Consider the following 20,594-nt stretch of genomic DNA (forward strand, 5'->3'; position numbering starts at 1 on the left):
TTGGTACAATGCTATCCCCAAATGATATCAAAGATTATCTGAATAAAAAAAATTGTTGGCTGTGTCCAATGGGTATTTCACAATTGCTCTATCAGAGCAGAGATAAGAGAATGAGGGTTAGGTTATTGTGTGCATATTTTTCAAAACATAAAATCATCTAAACACTGATGTTGTGGGGTTCTGGCTCCCCCACCTTGTCAACTTAGCAACTGCACTTGGGACAAGGACAGACAAAAACAAATTTTAATTCTGGCTGCTCTTTGTCCCCAAGAGGACTCCCTCCCTGTCTGGTGCCCCACAGGGCTCAACTCCCTGCAAGTCTCTGATCAAGGGTTCCCTTCTCAAGGAGGCATCCCGAGAACACTCAACTCAAAATCCACCCATTCCAGCCCCAAAGAATCTCACAGATCATCTTTTCCGTTTTCCCCAGATGATTCCTGGCTCTGGATTCAGGGGACCACATGGGTTCAAAGTCCCAAGTATGTATTCAAGGTTCCATATGGGATGCTGGGGATTGAACCCAGGCCTTACACACTGTCCTATCAAGCCAGTTCTTCATTTTTTTCTTATTTTTGCCCACTGTAAGTTCCATTGGGGCAAAAATTTTGCATTTTGTTCACCGTAGTAATCCCTTTGTAGTAACTCTAAATGCCCAGAGCACATAATATATTCTCAATGATCTGTCCACTTCTTTCTATGCCTACTCTATGAAGCACTGTAGCACTGTCGTCCCGTTGTTCATCGATTTGCTTGAGCCGGCACCAGTAACATCTCCATTGTGAGACTTTTTGTTACTGTTTTTGGCATATTGAATATGCCACGTGTAGCTTCCCAGGCTCTACTGTGCAGGCGGGATACTCTGGGCAGGGCAGAGGAATCGAATCCGGGTCGGCTGCATGCAAGGCAAATGTCCTACCTGCTGTGCTATCACTCCAGTTTTAAAAAACATTTTTGGCCATGTTCCCTTAGTTTTTTAGCCATTAACATTACCTACACTGGTCCCATATCTGTGGGTGACATGGTATCAAGGGCGGGTCAACAATCTTAACATGAGCAATGTTGGATCTTTGTAGAAATTTATACAGAACAGGTACTTTGTCAGACAGAACTGTTTCTTAATTATTTAAAATGATTAAAACTCCCCGAAATATAATTTTTTAATTTAGGACATTCATTAGTTCTGGAAAAAAAGATTTATGGACTAAGGTGTTCATCATGTGTGATTATAAAAGTGTAAAGTTAAAAAATAAACTGAAATACCAACAGGAAAATGATAAAATTAAATATGACAATAATGAAAATCAAGATAGATGTTTCTAAATTCTTTTAAAGACATGGGAAAAGGCACATAATATTAAATGTTTATAATACTAGAAAAACTTTATTATGTAGTATGTCATGTCTTTGTTCAGATATGTATGTTGACAATGGAATGTAGGAAACTATAAATCTTCATGACAGTTACTTCTGAATAGCAAGATTATGGGTGATTATAGTTTTTTATTTACATTTTTCTAAGTTCTATAATTATCTTATATTCTTTTATAATAAAAATTTATTCATCTATTTTTAACTATGGAAAAGTAGCATCATTTACATAAGGGTGGTCATAGTAATAAATTATTATTTTTAAATACTACAGATAAAGTTAAAACATTATAAATACCAAAGTTCCTGAAACTTTTAACTTTGACTTTAGAATGTTGCAGAAAATGAAAAAATAAAGTGACATCTTTACAAAAACAGAGTTGAGTAACAGTAAAGATAAACTCTAGGGAAAGTTTAATTTTGGGTTTGACCATTGTCTTTTTGTAATCATGAAATAAGGATGAAAACCCCTTTTTTTGTTAAATTATTACCTGAAAAGGTGAATTAAAAGTTACTTTTAAAGTGAGAAAGGGTGAACTTTAAGGGTTTATACAATAATGGGGAGCCAGTGACAAAATGAGATTGTTTTTAACACAGTTGTTCAAGGGTCAGTATGAAGCTAAAAGGGAGGGAAAGAACTTTTCTTTCATTTAGGAATTCGGCATCAGGAAGACACAGGGCAGGAAGTCGGATCTTTTTTCAATTCATTTGAAATGATAAGGTGAAGACAGCCTGAAAGGACTTTTAATTATATGATGAGAGGAAGGAAAGGAGGGAGAGCGAGGGACCAGGAGAAGCCTGTTTTTGTATGAAAGAGGAAAGGGAAAACTGAAGGGGAAAAGACCTTGGAGCAGCTCTCTTGAGAATGAAGAGAATGAAACAAAGGCAACCAGAGGTGAGGACCCATATTTCTTGTGGGAAAACAGAAACCGCACGCAGCCCACTTGATCAAGTCCACAGTCCCTTCTCCCTGTGGCAGCAGGTGATGTCTGGTGATGCAGGAAGAGATAAGTAGCCTTCTCCAGCCTGCACATGTGACCTCAGGTCAGGGAGGGAGAGAGCCAGGGCAGCAGGAGGAGCTGGACTGGTGGTCAGGGTCACAGAATAAAGCCTTCTTTTTATGCTTCTTTTCAGCCCCAGAGCTCAGGGGGGACAGAACCTAAATGGCATAAAATACGGTACCAAATTGTGGGCATCTGCTGGGAAGGGCAATAAAGAGTTTTGGAATGGATGGCCTCACAAACTAGGCCATCTATGCCCATTCATGAACATTCATTTTCTTTTCTTCTCCTTATTTTAGGCTCTGCATTGGATTCAGTAAAACAGGTTATCAAAGTTGCTTTGTGAAGTTAAATGAGATCCTTTTGTTTCTTTAGATAAGAATTTTAGTGAAGTAAAATAGTTTTTATTGAAAGAAATGGAGATATGTGTGTGTGAGAGAGAGAGAAAGAGAGAGAAAAAGAAAGAGAAGAACATTTTTAAAAATCCCTAATCCAGTGCTGCTCGAAAGTAAGAGTTCAAACATTGTTAGTTCTTTCCACCCCAAAATGAGAGCAATAGAATTATCATGAAGAGCAAGAAGGATGCACCCTTGAGTTCTCTGGAAGCAGTGACAGTCTAAGACCTACCTAGTCCTCCTAAACTTAGAGGGCAGCTGCAGACCCTTTCCAAAGCGCACTTGCTGATGACAAATATTTCTGGCCTTTTTTCCATAGGCACTCTCTGTTTTGGCAATGAATTCAAATGTTCGCAGAGGCAGTAACGAACAGGTTAAAGTTGAGGGGATTTCAAACATGTCTAATCCAATAAGAGGCTTGGTAAAACATGCGTTATCACTTAGAGAATAAATGTTTAAAAATAGAGCACAGATGTGAATTTTGAATAAGAGAGGGAGAGAGACAAAGAAAGAGAGAAAAATCCTCTTGGCATTTGTGCACTATTCTGTTTTGGTCACTTTCTGCTCAGCCTGTAATTCTGATGTACTCTTTCAACTACTAGATACTATAGGATGCTTCAGTTACTAAAGAGAAGCAGGAAAATCACTCTGAAACTTAGAAGCCAGAGTCATCTTGCCCATTTGTATATTTTTCAATATAGTGCAATGTCATGACATGGATTCTTTTCTTTCAAGGGGGATTCTTAATTAAAAAATTTAGAAAAGTTTTTCTAAAATTAGCCAAACTTACACTAGAATTCTCAAAAACTTCAAGTATTATGGATACTTGTAAAAAAGATATCTAATTGGATTGACAATACACAATTCACAGGGTTTTCCACTTTACAGGAAACACTCCCTGTCCTCTCCAAAGATTTTAGAATTTTGGTAATGACCAAAGACATTTTAGGTTCGGTTTCCTCTGTACCCCTCCTACCAAACAAATAAAGCAATTTGTCTTATCTGTTTCACGAGCTAATATTTCTTCTGCAGATAATAAAGATGATAACAATCCAAGTTTCAAGAGAAAAGTTTCTATTTTCTTGAATAACTGAAGAATATCCAGGATATTCCTCCAATGGGGATATGGGGCTCTAGGAATGTTGAAAGATGGGAACGAGAGATGTTTTTAAAATATGTTTCCACTCTAATGTTTCAGAAAGTGCCACAACAGAGTCAGCTTGATGCTGCGAAAAAACAGACTTCTGGTAAAATTTGAGAAACACGAATCACAGAGAAAGATACAAACGTTGCACTGCAACTGAAAACTGAAGAGACTTCCTCAGCATTAGGGTTGAGGTTCTCACTACCAGATTAACAGCTCCAGGATAAGAACAGATGAGTGTTTTCTTCAATTGCTTAAAGACTACAAGACACACCAAGCTGGTCGGGTTTTCAGGAACACCAAGCAGCTCAGGTTTTATCTCCAAGAGAATGCCTTAACTTCATCTTGCTGAGAAGGGACCTTCGTGTATGTGTGCGTTTTAAAGAGGTTCTCTAGAAAATAGAAGGGAGGTCAGTTTTCCCTGAATAGAGTGATAAATAGAGATGTGGCTAAGATTCTACCACTGGGACCTGAGCAGATTAACCCAAAGTGAGTCTACAGTTAAAACCAATGCATTTGCAATTTAGCTATTCGATCTGGGGCAAGTCTGTGATGCATTATAATGCTGGGACCAAATCAAGCTTTTCTGGAGCCCATCCAACCACAACAGGATGCTATGGGAACCCTACTAGAGTTCCTTCACCACTGCCTAATTGTGTTCACCTTCTGAACCATAAAGAGTAATTAAAAGTCATCTGCATAGGATGCAATGGAAGTGTACGACTTTGGCCTCAAGTGAAGGGGAAAAGAAACCCCTGGTTGTTCCTCCCACTCAGGTGCTACCTACTTTTACTGGCAGAATGGTTTCACCTCTGATGACAGGCAATTTTGACTAAGTTTTTCTGTCCTCAGAATCTGCTCCTATAAACACTTTGTAGGGCACCTTTGGCTTCTCCTGTTCTTGACTACACTTATTTGGCCAATTCTTGGAAATAGTCTCATCATCTTCTGGACAACATTGGGAAGGTAGAGACTATAAGACTATACCTAAATAAATTACAAGGTGCAGTCCTGGATTTTTCTCTAGAATGTTGGTGTGGGTATAGGCTTCATTTTTCCCTCACAAATTTTGAGGTCAAGGACACAGGATTAGTACACCAGTCTCTTCATTTTTAACACCTTTAGTTTCCTCCTTGATTAATGTTTTTCTTGGTAGCCAAATATAATGCCCAGAATGGTAGAAAAGAGAAAAGAAAATGAAACACAATTTATCTCTGATCATAAAAGTATTCTAACCAGTTCTGAGAAATAAGCTGGTTCTAATTTTAACTAAACAATAGTGTCTGGCCCTCATTTAAAAAGGCATTTTCATCAGGATGTACATATCACTACTTCAGCACAGAGGGGAACATTTGGGAATAAGGCTTAGGGGGTAAGATTTAGTTTTAAGCTTTCTTCAAAAACTCTTTAGCAGTAGGAAAATCGAATGATTTCAGAATTAATTATTTTGATGTCAGTCCTTTCTTCAATGCTAGAAGGAAGATTTGGGAAGATTGGATCCAAGGCCAAAAGAGGAAAAGATGGCAATTTTTCATACTATTTTTAAGAATTAGTCTGTTGAGAGAAGAGCAAAACATCAAAAAAAAAAGAAAAAAAACTTAACCCACTTCCAACAGAAAGAAATTATTTGCAACTTTACAAAATCTGGAAGCCACATTAAAAATATAAAAGACAGAGCAAAAAGCATCAGAGGTGTGTGTCTGTGAAGAAATGATATGGAACTTACATGCATACCACAAACTATAATTAATCCTTTGTCTTTTTTATGCAACATTAGCAGAAATTTAATTTGTATTCCTCTCTTGCCTTTATATCATTCTCAGCCTTGAACCAACCCAAATGTCAACACCCAAAGAGTGTCATAAAGATTCTTTTGTTGTGAAGCATAGTTAGGGTTTATGGACTCACTTCATATCACCTTCTCTAGTGTTCCTGACAGGTGTTTAACAGGATTTTAGTTTTTTTTTTAGGTAAGTTGATTTATGAGACACTCAGAAGTTTTCAGAACTAAAGTGGAAGGACTCCATTTATACTAATAAGTAACCTCTGCCACATCTAAAACTCAGTGGCATTTGGGGACAGGGGAGAGAAAGAACTCCTTAAATTGGAGGGGTTTGAAATACAATATGGCAAAATGATTGGAAACAAAGATTCAAAGTGGCTAATCTAGTACATTATTCAAGGGCAAAGTATCTCTATAAAATGTCTTCCAACTTGGCAGTAAAGAACATAGGACAATTATGTGGTCATCATTTTGTGAACAGGTCTCATCTTTTCTATCAACTCCTCTAGGCTGTTGGTACCTCCCTGGGATACCTTGGATAAGTATTATGAGAGCAAGTCTATTTTAAATTCATGATTAATTGATGATCTTTCTTTTTAAAATTAAGATACACTGACAATTCAGTCACGCATTCATCCATTTATGTGTTTTACAAACACTTGCCAAATGCCTTTTATGATGTAGTGATTGTACAAGGCCTGCAGATAAACAATTAGCGAAATAAGTCATAAGAGCTTAGGGCAAGAGGCATAATACAGCAGGTAAGGTGCTTGCCTTGCATGTAGCTGACCTGGATTTGATCCTCAGCATCTCATATTGTCCCTCAAGCATTGCAAGGAGTAGTTCCTGAGTGCAGATCCAGGAAAAATCCCTGAACATGGCCAGATATGTCCCCCCTCAAAAAACAAAAACAAAACCCAAATCTCATGAAGCCTCATTCTCAGTCTTTATGGAACTCATAAAGTAGTAGAACAGAGACTTACTATTCAAAATATTTAAAAAATAAAAGCAAAACTGTATTTGTTATAATGAAATCAGTGATGTGTACATGTTACGGAAGTGTCAAATTGGTGATTTTACTAAACTGAGAAAGCTCCAAAAAGCTTCTGTGAAAAAGTATTGTTGGACTGAAACTATTTGGATAAATAGTTTTCAGTCTGGTGATGAAAAGTGGGTGACATGTTTCTGGCTATTAGAATTACATGGACATGGCCCCAAACACATGGCTTTTATGGCTTTTAATGTGTCTTATACCAACAGCTGGGGAAACCAACAATGATGACTGGAAGGTCTTGAGTATAGCCTGAAATTCATCTTTTAAAAATATTTATCTGTTCAAGGAGGTTAGAATCTTGAGCCTGTCCTGAGGCTGGCTGGATTTCTAGAAGACAAAGAAAGCATCACCCTAAGTAAATCAATTGCATGGTAGCAGGTACTATTGTTCACCTTCCTAACTTATCATAGAGAAAGATCTGGGCTTATAGGAATGTTGTTCAGACACCCAGGAGGTTAAGGAAGGCATTTTTGTCAAAGGGCCTGTTCTTACTTAACTTGAAAAATCTCATCAGCTGTGACAAAAAAATTCTGGCATTAGTTATCATGGCATCACTTGGAAGTTGTAATTTTTAAAAAAAAATGCAATTTAAGCAATAGGACACCTTAAAGACTGGAACTTGAAAAGTAGGTTCAGTTAGATAGCCATAAACTGAATCACTAAGCAATATTTTAGGGAGTCCTTTTTGTCTTGAGGTTGCAAGGTAAGTACATTCTTCTTTCTAAACAGAGACTATGTCCAGAACAGACTATTCTTAGCAGATCCTGTACAAGAGTTCTAACGCAGTCTTCTCTACCCATTACCACTCTAACTGGTCTCTTGGTTCTTGCCCTCCTTGGTCTATGTTTTTTAGCCATAATTTATTTATTTATTATGTTCATGAGTTATTGCTTCTCTCCTCCTGCTCATCTCTGTTAAAAGTAAGCTCTATGAGGAAGGGATCTTCATCTTAATTGATTATGGATTTACTCCCAGGATGTTTAAAATTCTAACATGAAAGGGCATTCAAAACAGTTGCTGAAGCTCCAACTTTGGGGGAAAAATCTCCAAACAATAATAGTGAGTTTTTTGTTTAAATATTGAATATAATCTAAGTAAAGTGAAATTTATCAGTTACACAGGCAGGGTGGGAAGGGGGGGAGGTATACTGTGATTCTTGGTGGTGGAATATGTGCACTGGTGAAGGGATGGGTGTTTGAGCATTGTATAACTGAGACTTAAACCTGAAAGCTTTGTAACTTTCCACATGGTGATTCAATAAAATAATAATAATAATAATAATAATAATAATAATAATAATAATAATAAAACAGTTGCTGAGTTGAATGTTACTCTGTGGCACTTGGGTATCACCAAACTAACCAACTCTCACATCTTCATGTTTCTAGGAAGCTTTGGAGGTGCAGGCTAGCCAACTGGAACTGAGTTTCTCTGAAGCTATCTGGGAGGTGTAGGGTTAAGCCATGACTCACAGTGTTGCTTTAGGAAGGCAGCATTTGGCTATAAGCAAAGCGTCAGCACTCTTATAGCACACTGGTGCAACTCTATACTGCCAGTAAAAGGTTCTATGGTGATCAAGTCATCTGGCTTCTTTTCAGAGCCATGATTAAATCAACTCTACTATGGGATGATGCTTTCCTCATAGCAATAGATTAAAATATCTGTGAGTGACTACTAATAACCAGAGATCAATCCTGACACTTAGTAGGTATAAAAATATTGATTGGTTAAGAAAGGTGAAGTGATGGCTGTAAACTTACGTATACCTATAGTGCTTTGCACATAACTTAGCACCTGGGACTCATAGTGCTCATTCTCCAAGCACTCATTGGTTTCCAACTCTGTGCTTGGTAATGTGCCATTATTATCAGGGATTATTGATGACTAATTCTTATTAGTCATTAGGAATGACATGAACACTGAAGAGCCATTCCACATGAGATTAGAAGACCTCAAAATGAAGCCTCTCATTAGCCAGATGGCCTTGGTATCCTTGCAGGACATGGGGAATATGTACACCCAAACCCATGACTTTCTCATTCCACCATCCTTATTGCCTGATAATAGCTCCTGACCTTTTTGATTGGTCACAAAGTGGTGGTAATTGAATTATGGAACTTAACCTATGAGGGGTATCTTCTTCAATTGATACCTACCCGATTCAAAAATTTAATATGTATTGTGAACTTCAGTATGGGCTTGGAGCTGGAGATAGGGCTATAGGGAGATAGGGAGATAGATGAAAGCTCACTGCATTCCAAGAACTTCAGAAGGCAGCCAGAAGGCATTAGTATTTGTCTACCATTTCTCCACTAGTTCAAGAGTATTTTCAATGACCTGTGACTCCCAAGTATTAGATAAACAGGTACAATGAAATAAAAAATTTACGTCTGAAGGTTGAAGATGAAAGAATCCATTCATAGCAGTAACACTTATAGTATCAGCAGCAACAATAGCAGTAATAGTACAGCAATAGTAGTAAGAACAGTAGCATCTATCTATCTTTAGTTGTATTTATGTATCAGATACGTTAAAAGGACCTTATATATTTTATACTTCACTGCACCTCACCTTTTATATTATTAGCCCAATTTACAGATAAGGAAATTGAAGTGCCTGGAACTATAATCGTTTACCTTCTACCACTCAGCTAACAAGTGCTAAAGAAGATACATTCTAAGAAGTAAAACTATATACGACATGAGCAAGATTCACTTATAGTTTTGTGGCAAAGGGACTCCAGGTAGCATGGTGTGCACAGCTCTGAAGCATCAAACCTCAGGGTCTCTGGTTTCTTAAGAGTATAAGTCCTTCAATTTTACCAGAAGTTGATGAATTAATGCATGAAATGCCCTTAAACTAGTGCCTGGCACAAGGTCACACTGTTGCACTGTTGTCCCATTGTTCATCGAATTGCTCGAGTGGGCACCAGTAATGTCTCCATTGTGAGATTTCTTGTAACTGTTTTGGGCATGACAAACACGCCACGGATAGCTTGCCAGGCTCTGTGGCACAAGGTAAGAGTCCCAAAGTATTACTAGCTATTAATGTGATCAAATGGCTTAAGCCTAAAAACCTCCAGTCAGTATTCATGCCTTGTGAATGGCTGAAGATTATTTGTAAGTAGATTTTTGCCAACTCATTCAAGGTTTACAAACATAAGGGAAACTCACACCTTTTGTAATTTTCCCTAGTGGGCTGACTTCCCTCCTGAACATGGACTATGTGTGGGTTCTGGCTAGACACGTGCAAAGATTGGAAGCTTTAGCACATATAAATTGCATTCCAAGAGTTCCTTATTCTATATGCCCAAATCTCATGTATGGCCCCTAAACAAAAGGGGTGGGTAATTCTGGCATCTAGCCATAGTGTGGCTGTGCAAATATGAGACAGAATCATTGATGAACATGGATACTCATTCTGTCACAGAGTAAACAATCACGTAGTAAACAAAAGGGGTGATTTTTATAAGCAAATTAACCATTCTCCTTAGAATTTTTATTTTTTTGCAACAAAGATACATAAACTCATGTGTATTTTTGTAATCTGTGGCCAGTAGGGTGTGGGGAGGATTTCAAACCTAAATCACTGTGGAGCCCATCCTCCTCCTCCTTCATAGCCTCTTTTTCCACAACAGCCCTTCAGACCTTGCTTTAGCCCAGGCAGGAGCCTAACTCTGCATGGCTGGGGTTTCCCAAATGTGCCCCATGATACCCAAAACCAGGCCTGTCATGAATAATGAGGGCTTTGTGCAGTTTCCCAGGAGCAAATTGAAGGGCTACACTCAAACCTTCCTGGAATCCAAGAGTGCATTTTCATGATGCTGAGGGGGGGAAAAAAGCAGCCTGAAAAAATTCCTTACTGGGGAAAATAGAGGGAGATATAGGGGGCAAAGTATCTAAGACAGAAAGAAAAATAGCATCCAGAGAAAGGCCTTGGGTGGCAGCCTTTGCTGGGCAGAAATGCCACGTTATTTAAGAAAAGCTGACCCCATGCGGTGAGCACCAGGTCTGGAATCATTGGAAAATATGCAGTAAATAAAATTATATGATAAATCAAGACATAATACTATCATCGATGGTCCCAAACTTGATGGTTTCCAAGTACTGGAAATCATCTAAAGAGGTGGAGGTCAAGACAGGCTAAAGTTCTTCTGCACACGCAACCCCCCATAGAAGGGGAGAGTGTCTCCTTAGCAGCTGACTGACCTGAGGCCTTTGGATCATGTATGCATCGTAGCTGGACCCGTAGTACTTGGCCGTAATATCTGGGCTGTAGCCAGCATCGCATGTGCATGGTATATTCGAGCTCAAGGGTTGTTTCCTAGGTCTATAAACCTGTGGGAGAAAGCTACAATGGTTAGGTGTAGGAGGGGAGGATGCAGGGCACAAGGGGAGGAAGTAGGAGAAAGCAGAGGAGGCTTGATTTGGCTTTCTGTAGTCAAATGGGGGAGAAAAACCCAAGAATGCACAGCCCCAAAGAGGTCAGACTTAAGCGGTCCCTGAGCCCCAGAGCCAGCGTGAGCAAGGCATGCCACTCTGTGGAATGACCCCAATGCTTGGCAGTGGCTGGAACCTTCCCTTTGCAGGAGAGCGCACCCAGGCATGGCAGAAGTTTCTCTCTCTCTTTCTTTCTCTGTCTTTCTTTGTCTTTCTCTCACTTTCTTTCATTCTCTTGTTCCCTCTCTCATTTCTCTCTTGCTCTCTCTCTTTCTCTCCCTCTCTCCAAGGAGGCCCAATGAGAAATAGACTCTGGTTTAGGGTTTAAGAATGCCTTTTCCTTTGTGAAGAATAAAAGGGAGTCCCCAGTTATAGAGTATAAGGGGAGGGAGTTTTCCCTTTTTGCTATGCTTTACCCTAGCATGAGAGTTAATTTTAGGGATTGAAATCAATGCAGACACATGTCAAAAGGTACAGTGGAGCATGTAAAGAATTTCAAAGTCATATGTGGACCTAGCTCAGATATGGGAGACATCATATGAGACCACTGAGCTTGAAGCCTTCTAAACGGGGGTTCATGAAAAGCTAGAATCTGAATTAATTGAACTATTGCTTCCAACAGTCCCCAAGTTATGGAAGGAGGAGAAGCAACCTCTGTAGTTTTTAGGGATGATTTGCAATCTGCTTTAGATGCAATTATATGCATTCAAGCAAACTCCAGAAAACCCTCCAGGAAGCAAAGAAGTTTCTTCACAAATCAGTAGTAAGTTCCTCCATCCTTTCATTGGAGAATAAATACAGCAATGTAGAAAGGAATAAAAAACAAGACAAGAGAATATAAAGCTGATAAAAATATTTGATTAATAATGGCTGGAAAGGTCAAGAATAGTCCTGCAGTGCTAGGAGCTAGGAGATGCTCCTTGCTCTAAAGTTCCTGGAAGAAACAGCTGAAGAACCAGGTAGGACACATTGAGAGAAAGAAATCTAAAGAACTGGATGAAGGGAGACATCTGGGGGGGTGGGCAAGAGGAGAAAGTGAGCAAGACAAAAGGTAACAGCTCCACCAGGAAAGAAAGTGCTCAGAATCTAATTCATAGTACTAGAATTTATTCAACAGTCACACGAAGTTCACTGGAAGGAAGAGAGCTGAGAGCTATTTTGGGGGGAAATGATGCTAATACAAAAGAAAGGAAAATAGCACTGGCTGCAAATTACATAAGCCAAGGCACATGCACATAGACAAAGAAAAGCAGTAAAATGGTGTTTTGGTGGAAACAGGGGCCATTCCACTCCTACCTGGCTTCAGCTGCTAGAGCACGCAGAATGGACATGGAAAAATGAGGACTAGCTAAACCCAGAGAAAGCATCTAAGGCCCCAAACCCAGCATAACACACCTTTCATGCAGGAGACCCCACCTGCTGTTTTAACTGATGCACTAGACGATCTTTTTCCCGCTTGAGGGCCATGACTTCATCCTGTGTCTTTTTCTTTTTGGAGGCAGACAATTCCAACAAGGCAATGTTTGCATCTTTTTCACTGATTGCCGCAAGTAGAGCTTCCTGTCTGGTGAAAAAAAAAGTTGTTGTGACAATTTTTATAGACTGAAAATAAATTACATTTCATAGTTGGGATGATCCACAGAGATTTCCAATTGTAAAGAATTCTGCCTAATATTTATGACAAACTACCTCCATGACTCTCAGAGTAGGTGGGGTGTTCGGGTTAGAATTCCTATGACTCACACACTATTGTTCTCTGAAAGGAGCATCTTTCAGTGGCTTCTGGAAATAGTTACATACTAGACATGGGAGAAGTAAATACTAGAAATGGAAGAAGTAAATCTGAGCATTCAATTCTAATACATTTTCATTTATCCATATATTTATCCATCTAGTGATCCATTCATGTACCCACAAACACATTTATTCATCCATCCAGTTATAAATGAGAGTGTAGATATTCCCAGGTAACCCAACAAAAATGAAAATATTTCAATATGAAGCATTATTTCTTCATGCAAGGTTTTCTTTTGTAGCCAGGCAGTAATATTAGAGCTAATTTTCCACTTTTAGTGTGATTAGTAATATTCCACATTCTTCTTTTTTGCTTTAATTTTACCAACATCCACTGGGCACTATGAGTACCAAGTCTAGAATTCACCCTTCATTCCTTTCCTTCTGTCTTCACCCATATTCACTAACAATTAACCTCAATGTCTGTCTCTTCAAAAACACATCCACTTACATGAAAGTGTTGTTGCCAAACTTTTCCAAATTATCAGCATCTTCTTACATAACTCACTACCTCATCTCTATAGTACAGAGACCAAAGTACTTTTTAAAAAAAAATTATAGGACAAGTTTTCTGCATTCTGGTGTGATAAAAATCTCTATGTCACCAGTTATATACCAACTCAAGAGTCTTTACTGATGCCTAATACTCACTATTCCAACTGGACCTGACCACCTCTCTGAAGGCATCTTGTTCTCCCTCTACTCCCAAAGCAGTCAAACTTCACCATATTATATACCACCACCGTTTTATAGTCCTTGAAAATTTTCTACTTTTTCTTGCATCATCAGCATCTCTGTCATTTTTTTGTGCACTAAGGCCATTACCTCGTGCAGCATCTCATCTTAAGGTCTCATCCACAAGTACTCTGCTCAGAAAGGCAACCCAGTGGGCAGATCATGGATATCAACAATGTTTGTTCAAGAAATAATTTAACTTTACATTTTAACTTTGAGGACAACACTATACAACTTTTTCTCTCATTAAAAAAATTACATTGCTTGTCTCCTACTTAATTTCTAATCAGTGCTTTCTCAGAAAGCTATTAGAATTGTTTCCTCCCATCTCATTGTTAAAGTCCAGTTTTATGATCACATCTGTTGCAAAGTTTAACCTTAAGTTTTGGGGAACAATTTTTGAGAAGGACATGACTTTCCTGGTACCCTCCGTTTAGTCTTTCCACAAAGGAAGTCTTGTTGCAATTACTTGGTTCACTTAAACAACCTTAGGTCACTCTAGATATTGTAGAAGAACTTCTCAGCATCAGGAAAGCCCCCATATTGGATCTCATCTTTATACACAAGTCCCAGGCCTGAAAGCTGGTTATGATTCTGTTTTGTCTTTCTTTCACATCCTTTCCCAGTCCCCAGACCCACTCCAGATGTTTTGACAGGATGGTCATTATTTGGATCTTGGAATTTCTTCCTTTTTATGACAGTGATTTGTATGGACTTTTCTGGACCCTGTTAATGCCAGGCAGTAGGAGCTTCTGTATGAGTCTCAGTCAAACATGTGAGCAGCACAATGTCAGGAAATATCTCCAATTTTCGAAGAAAACCAGTGCAGCCTTAACAACCAACTGCAGCAATAATATTCAGCTCCACAGAGCCTGTCTCTCCCTAAATAACATCTTGAGACAATAGACATGCTGGCTGTTCACTGCTAGTGCATATAAATATAGGAAGTCAACCTTCAGGGGCTGTCCAGGCTTCAGATCAGGGAGTGCCCATTTGCTAACTTCTCAGACTTAACTACAATATACGTAAGGGGATTACAATATTTGAGCCAAACTGCCAGAAATTTGAAATGAATGTCTAAGTGAAGTCTTTTGTTTTTGACTGGGGGCTACATCCAGTGATGTTCACCAGTTTACTCTTGGCTCTGCACTTAGAAATCACTCCTAGAGGGGATCAGCAGGCTATGTGTGATGCTGAGGATTGAACTTGAGTAGGCTAGCGATAGCACAGTGGGTAGGCGTTTGTCTTGCACACGGTCGGCCTGGGTTCGATTCTTCCATCCCTCTCGAAGAGCCTGGCAAGCTACCGAGAGTATTTCACTTGCATGGCAGAGGCTGACAAGCTACCTGTGGTGTATTCGATATACCAAAACACAGTAACCACAAGTCTCACAAAGGAGATGTTACGGGTGTCCACTAGAGCAAAATTGATGAACAACGGAATGACAGTGCTACTGGCTACATGCAAGACAAGTACCTTATCCATTGTACTTTTTTAAAATAACAAGCCTAAAAGATCAGTATCAGAAAAATGGAATATTGATAGTAAACCCTTAATACTCATTCTTTATAGTTGTATTCAGTCATTAAAAATGCTGATTAAAAAAAGTACTGATATGTGAAAACATGTTTGTTGAGAAACATCTTTCCATAAATCTCATATTTCTGCACACTTTAGGAGCAAAACATTTATTATTTTTTTCCTCAAAGTCTTTCAAAAACATTCTTATAATGAGCGGTCTTGAGGGTTCTTTTCCAATGAAACCCGCTGCTTACACATATATTCATCTATTGTATGCTCTTGAGATTGAAGAAAGGGGAATTAACAAAAATGCAATAATAACATCAAAATACATTCAAAATTATTTTTATAAAAGTATATGTATATTTTAAAATAAGTCATTAACATGGATATTCTTGTTCATCACAATTTTTTCCTCATCACAATGTCTTGGTTGTTTTATAAATTATGATATTTTATCATTATAGAATTGATACATACAATTAATCTTAAAAGGATTATGTATATTTTGAAACCCTTGTTGAGATATTGACCACACCAACCATACTTTCTCCTAAATAAGTTGATTGGGGATTTTTACCCCATGGAGAAGAAGCTCGTGTTATCTCTTGAGTATGATTCTCTCTCCTCTCTCCCTTCACATTTATCCAAATTTCTTTAAATAAGACTATTTTTCTTCACTAAAAAATAAGTTGGTTGAAATTTCTCACATCATAAGATATTTGTAAAGATGGTTGTATGTGGTAAACTTTATCTGACCATTACCTGTTTGTACAGAGTTGCTGAGAAAACTGTTAAGCCATTATAATCCATATATAATCTAAGCAATAAGCTTTATAAAATGTTTTAAAAATTCCTCTTTATCAGGCTTACACATTATTTAAGTAATCATTTAAATCCCTAGTCTAATTCTGCATGTTTTTGTCTTTTTTTTATTTTTCCTACATTAAGTCAGTTTCTTTTCTATTTTATTTTTAGGTTGAGAGGCACAAACATGTATTTTTGTAAAGATGAACTTCAGTTGCTATTTCTACATCATATTATACACTTAAAAAATTCCCATTAACCAATCTGCTGATGTAGAAATTTAAACAATGCAATTTAAACAATGACAAATACATGAAGGTCTGTTTAAAGAAAATGGAGTATACTGGAATAAATTAGGAAGTTAAATATAAATGTTTCTGCCTGTGTTCCTCAAATGGGAGATTTTGATCCAGGCTTTCAGAGATGGAAGAACATTACTGGCAAATCTAACACATATTCTTTAAAAAAGTAAAAATTTTAAAAAATGTACCAAGGATAACACACTTAATTACAAATCAGAAATACAAAGAAAAATTCTCATTATTATTTTGTTGCTGCTATCCCCAGCAAATGTACTACCTTCTACTTTGATGTCATTCTAGATCCAAATTACCTTGCTTCAGAAAATATACTGTTTATCAAACTGAAGGAAGTTTTTAATATGCTTAAGATCACTTTCAGTGCTTAATCTGTCCTTTCTACTTGTTCACAGAACACAGAAAGAACATATACACTCATCTTTAGATGTTAGTGGGGTTAAGTATATGCCAAAGTCTTACAAAATTATCTTTTGAACACCACAATGGTCCAGCATACAATTAGTAAGGTGATCTGTCTATGCCCCCAAATGTAGCTTAAAATATGAAAAGGAAGCCCAAATATGCTTGAAAGAAAGATAAGATAATGTAAAGAGAAATAAATCTATATGAGTCTGCTGAATGCCAAACTAAGAAAGTGAGCCATAGACAGCATTTTATCAAAGTACAGCCTAAACAAACGTCAAGGGGAATAATTTCTTTAACAAATATGGGCAACAATGAAGTAAAAGAGGGGGGAATTCTGTGCCCTTGCATGCATTTAGTCAGGGTTAACAATGGATAAAAATATGCGTAAGAACACATTTAATAACCCCAAACTGTCATTCAGTTTGTAGGAGGTAGTCAAGATACAGCTAATAAAACACACAAAAAATGGTTTTAGCCACCATGAAGAAAAAAAATCATCCATGAAATAAAACAAAAGAGGACGGAGGGCATCTCCCACTAAGATAAATGCCTCCTTTTGAGTGTTGCCTGTGGCTAACCTTCACAAAGAGAGCTTCGGAACCCTCTGATAGTAATACATCTCTACGTCACTTATCACAGTCCATTTAAAAGGGAGCTTTATAAACATTTCTGTTTCACTCCCTGTTGCTGTCACACTATTAATGATGACATGAGCTCTGAGAAAGGGTTTCAAATTAATTTTAGAAGTTGTAAATGAGGCAGGCCAATTAGGAAATGTTATAAATTAGACTTGGGTGGGGGGATGAGGAGAAGCATGAATCCATTTTCCCCCACTCATGGTCACTTGTTTTAGTTAGCTGACCCATCTTTGGGAACACATTCAATTACAAAAGCAGATGCTTAAAAATTCATTCCATTAAGAAATGTTTGGATAATGACATACAAGAGAGAACCTACATTATGTATGGTGCTCAGCCCGCAGTCATGTTCTAATCATACTGTGGGGGAAAGAAATTCCGCTCAATCAACTTTTCCCAGTTAATTACTGTTTTCTTTCCCCCATGACCCTGGATCTTCAACCATAAGTTCAGTAGGAGGTGACTTCAGACAGACGTGAGGAAAGATCCTGCTCAAAACAGACTCTCTCTCACCCCCAGGGTGAGGGTAAATGGAGGTTTGCTGGGATCAACCCTGGAGATAGATGCTCATTTGCCTACATCTTAAAAGTTGTATTCTTGATGGATATCTTGGGAAGGAAAGGGATTCTAAGATCAATTAATACCAATAGTAGCCACCAAACAATGTCCTCTGTTAAATGCATAAAGGTCCACAATGAAAGTGAAGCCACTGGTCTGAATTGGAGCAAGAGATATTTGAACAACCACAAGTTTTAGCGAGACAAAGAACATACCAGATTTGTAAAGGCCGGATTTGGCAACCCAGACTCCTTAATGCGGCTGGTTCTCTGTCGCCCACCTAAAACTGACCTCAAGAAATAGTTTGCTTCAATTACTGAGAATTCTGTCTTTGAAACCTAATAGCATGAGCTTGGAATTTCCTAACTCAAGGGCAACTGAATCTCTTGAAAGTTCTTTTCTCTGTGCATCAGTTTCAACCCCACTATTCACTCCGATTACAACAAAGGGAGGCAGCTGGTCCACCATGGTCATTTTTGCATTGCAAAAAAATCAGCAAGCCTGATGGCATCAATGCCATCGACATCAGGACATTGAGATGATAAAAGTCAGGACCACTTGGTGTCCTGCTCTGAAGGAGTGTTGGTGAGTATGAGGTCAAATGGCTTCCCCCTGGAAAAAAGTCCAAGACCAGAGAAGAACAAGACCCTTTCTAGATTATCTCTTGACTCCCATATCTCTGGAGAATTAATATAAAGGGAGAAAGCTGAAAAAAAGAAAGCTAGTCTGGTGCTGCAGAGAATATGTGTGAGACATTACTAACAAAACGAATCTGAAACGTAATAATTAATTCTTTCATTGATTTTTAAAACTTGAAAAATATGAGACCTGTTTTTTTGATTGACTTAGCCTATTATGTTTTTTTGTTGTGGTGTATTTTTGTTGTTTGTTTGCAGGCCTTACAATTCCTGGCTCTACAATCAGAAATCACTCCTGGTGGGCGCATATGCTGCCTGAGCCTATGTGCTGCTTGTGCCAGGTGGCCGAGCACATGTGTCGCCCGCATCTCCCCCCTTGAGATGTGTACTTTCATGCTTTCGTGTCCAGTGCTAGGATGTGTGTAGAGCTCTGTCCATCTTTGGAGGAGCCCGTGTTCTTTCTTGAGCGCGTTACTCCTACTGGTTTTCCTTTTCCACTTATCCCTTCCTCCTTCCCTAAGACCTTCTAAATAAAGTCTGTTACTTCAAAAAAAAAAAAAAAAAAGAAATCACTCCTGGTGGTGCTTGGGGAAACATATGAGAAAAAATTAAGATTTTTTAAAAATATGCTCCCACAAATAAAATATTATGCAAGGCCTTAATATGGGAATGTATTGATATTTTGTTTGTACTTTTGGAACTAATATATCTGGGTTTGAATCTCAGCAATTTTATTTGTGTCATCAGAGTAATCAGAGTAAAAATAGATATTTGTTTAATATCTCTAAAACTGAGACTTCCTCCTGAATTAACTAAAAAGTCTAATAGTAAGTTTCCTTTGAGGTATTGTTAAGATTTAAATAGCAATAAAAAAAGAAAAAGAAAAATTATAATGTAACAATGTAGATAATGAATATTTACTTATTTACTACATATTTATTCTGTTCGATGGCTGGCATTATTAACAATCATTATTTCAGAACATAGGTAACTATAAATGGAAAGATTAAAAAACACTGCATTAGTTTTTACAACTCTCTCCTTCGTAGTAAATACCTCTAAACTTGCCAATGGGTCTCTTATTTGATCTCTAAGATATCCCTCTAAAACTGGTTCCTGTTATGTCATATATTTGACTTTCATGGGATGATACTTTGCAAACAAACTCAGAGAAAACAAAGCTTGAATGTAGAGATCAATCCATTCATCATAGAAGAGTTCTGTCACAATCAACCCAGGTCCAACTTAAGCAATAACTAAATTGTGCAATATAATTCCACCAAAACTTAGAGAAAAGTCCACACAGAAGTGCTAAAGGTATCCTTTTATGCCATATGTAAAATAGAAATGGGTTCTGAAATATGCCCTTTTAAAAGGCAAGGTCAATTGCAAAGATCTAATCAAAGTCAAACAACCCAAACTAAAATGTTCTTTATTGAAAAAGAAAATCCAAAACTTAAAAAATTGAAAACTTTGGATTAGAGCAACAGTCAGTGGGTAAGGTGCTTTTCTCTGTACCTGGATGACCTGGGTTTGTTCCTTGGCATCTCATGTGGTTCCCCAAGCCTACCCGGAATGATCCCTAAGTGCAGAACCTTGAGTGAGCTCTGAGATCAACTGAACAACGACAACAACAACAACAACAACAACAACAGCAAGAGCAACAACAATTAGCAAATTTAGAATACAGGGAGCGCAAGTGATAGGAAGGGACTCCTTGACCCACTAGCACACCTAGGTTTAGGATTTAATGTTCAATGATGCTCATTCATCCCTCTTATTCCTTCCCAGTGGTAACACCTTTCTGTTACTGTTTAACTATGACAAGGTATGGTATATGTTGAAGTGAAATATATCCAACCAGTTCTCTGGAAGGGTTATTGATGATAGATAGTACGAAAATCACATACATCTGGTCTTCACTGTGGTCCAGAGTTTTGCCCAGCATGCACTCATTGTCCACGGATCATCAGTTACTGTCAAAAGTCTTTTCT

The 20,594-nt window shown here is 38.0% G+C and overlaps 1 protein-coding gene across 6 annotated transcripts in view; it reads right to left on the reverse strand.

Annotated features, from left to right (window-relative positions):
* The window catches only part of ERC2 (ELKS/RAB6-interacting/CAST family member 2), a 1,118,394-nt gene that overhangs the window by 241,127 nt on the left and 856,673 nt on the right, over positions 1–20,594 (reverse strand). For all 6 annotated transcript variants that reach the window (XR_008629737.1, XR_008629734.1, XR_008629735.1 and 3 more), the window contains one exon: positions 12,601–12,748. Coding sequence is in view for 1 of the 6 variants with exons in the window: in XM_055134481.1 (XP_054990456.1) it covers positions 12,601–12,748 (148 nt within the window). In the remaining 5 variants the exon portion in view is untranslated. The remainder of the gene's footprint in view (positions 1–12,600; positions 12,749–20,594) is intronic.

The sequence above is a fragment of the Sorex araneus genome, chromosome 4 (assembly GCF_027595985.1).
Source record: "Sorex araneus isolate mSorAra2 chromosome 4, mSorAra2.pri, whole genome shotgun sequence".
Lineage (NCBI taxonomy): Eukaryota > Metazoa > Chordata > Mammalia > Eulipotyphla > Soricidae > Sorex > Sorex araneus.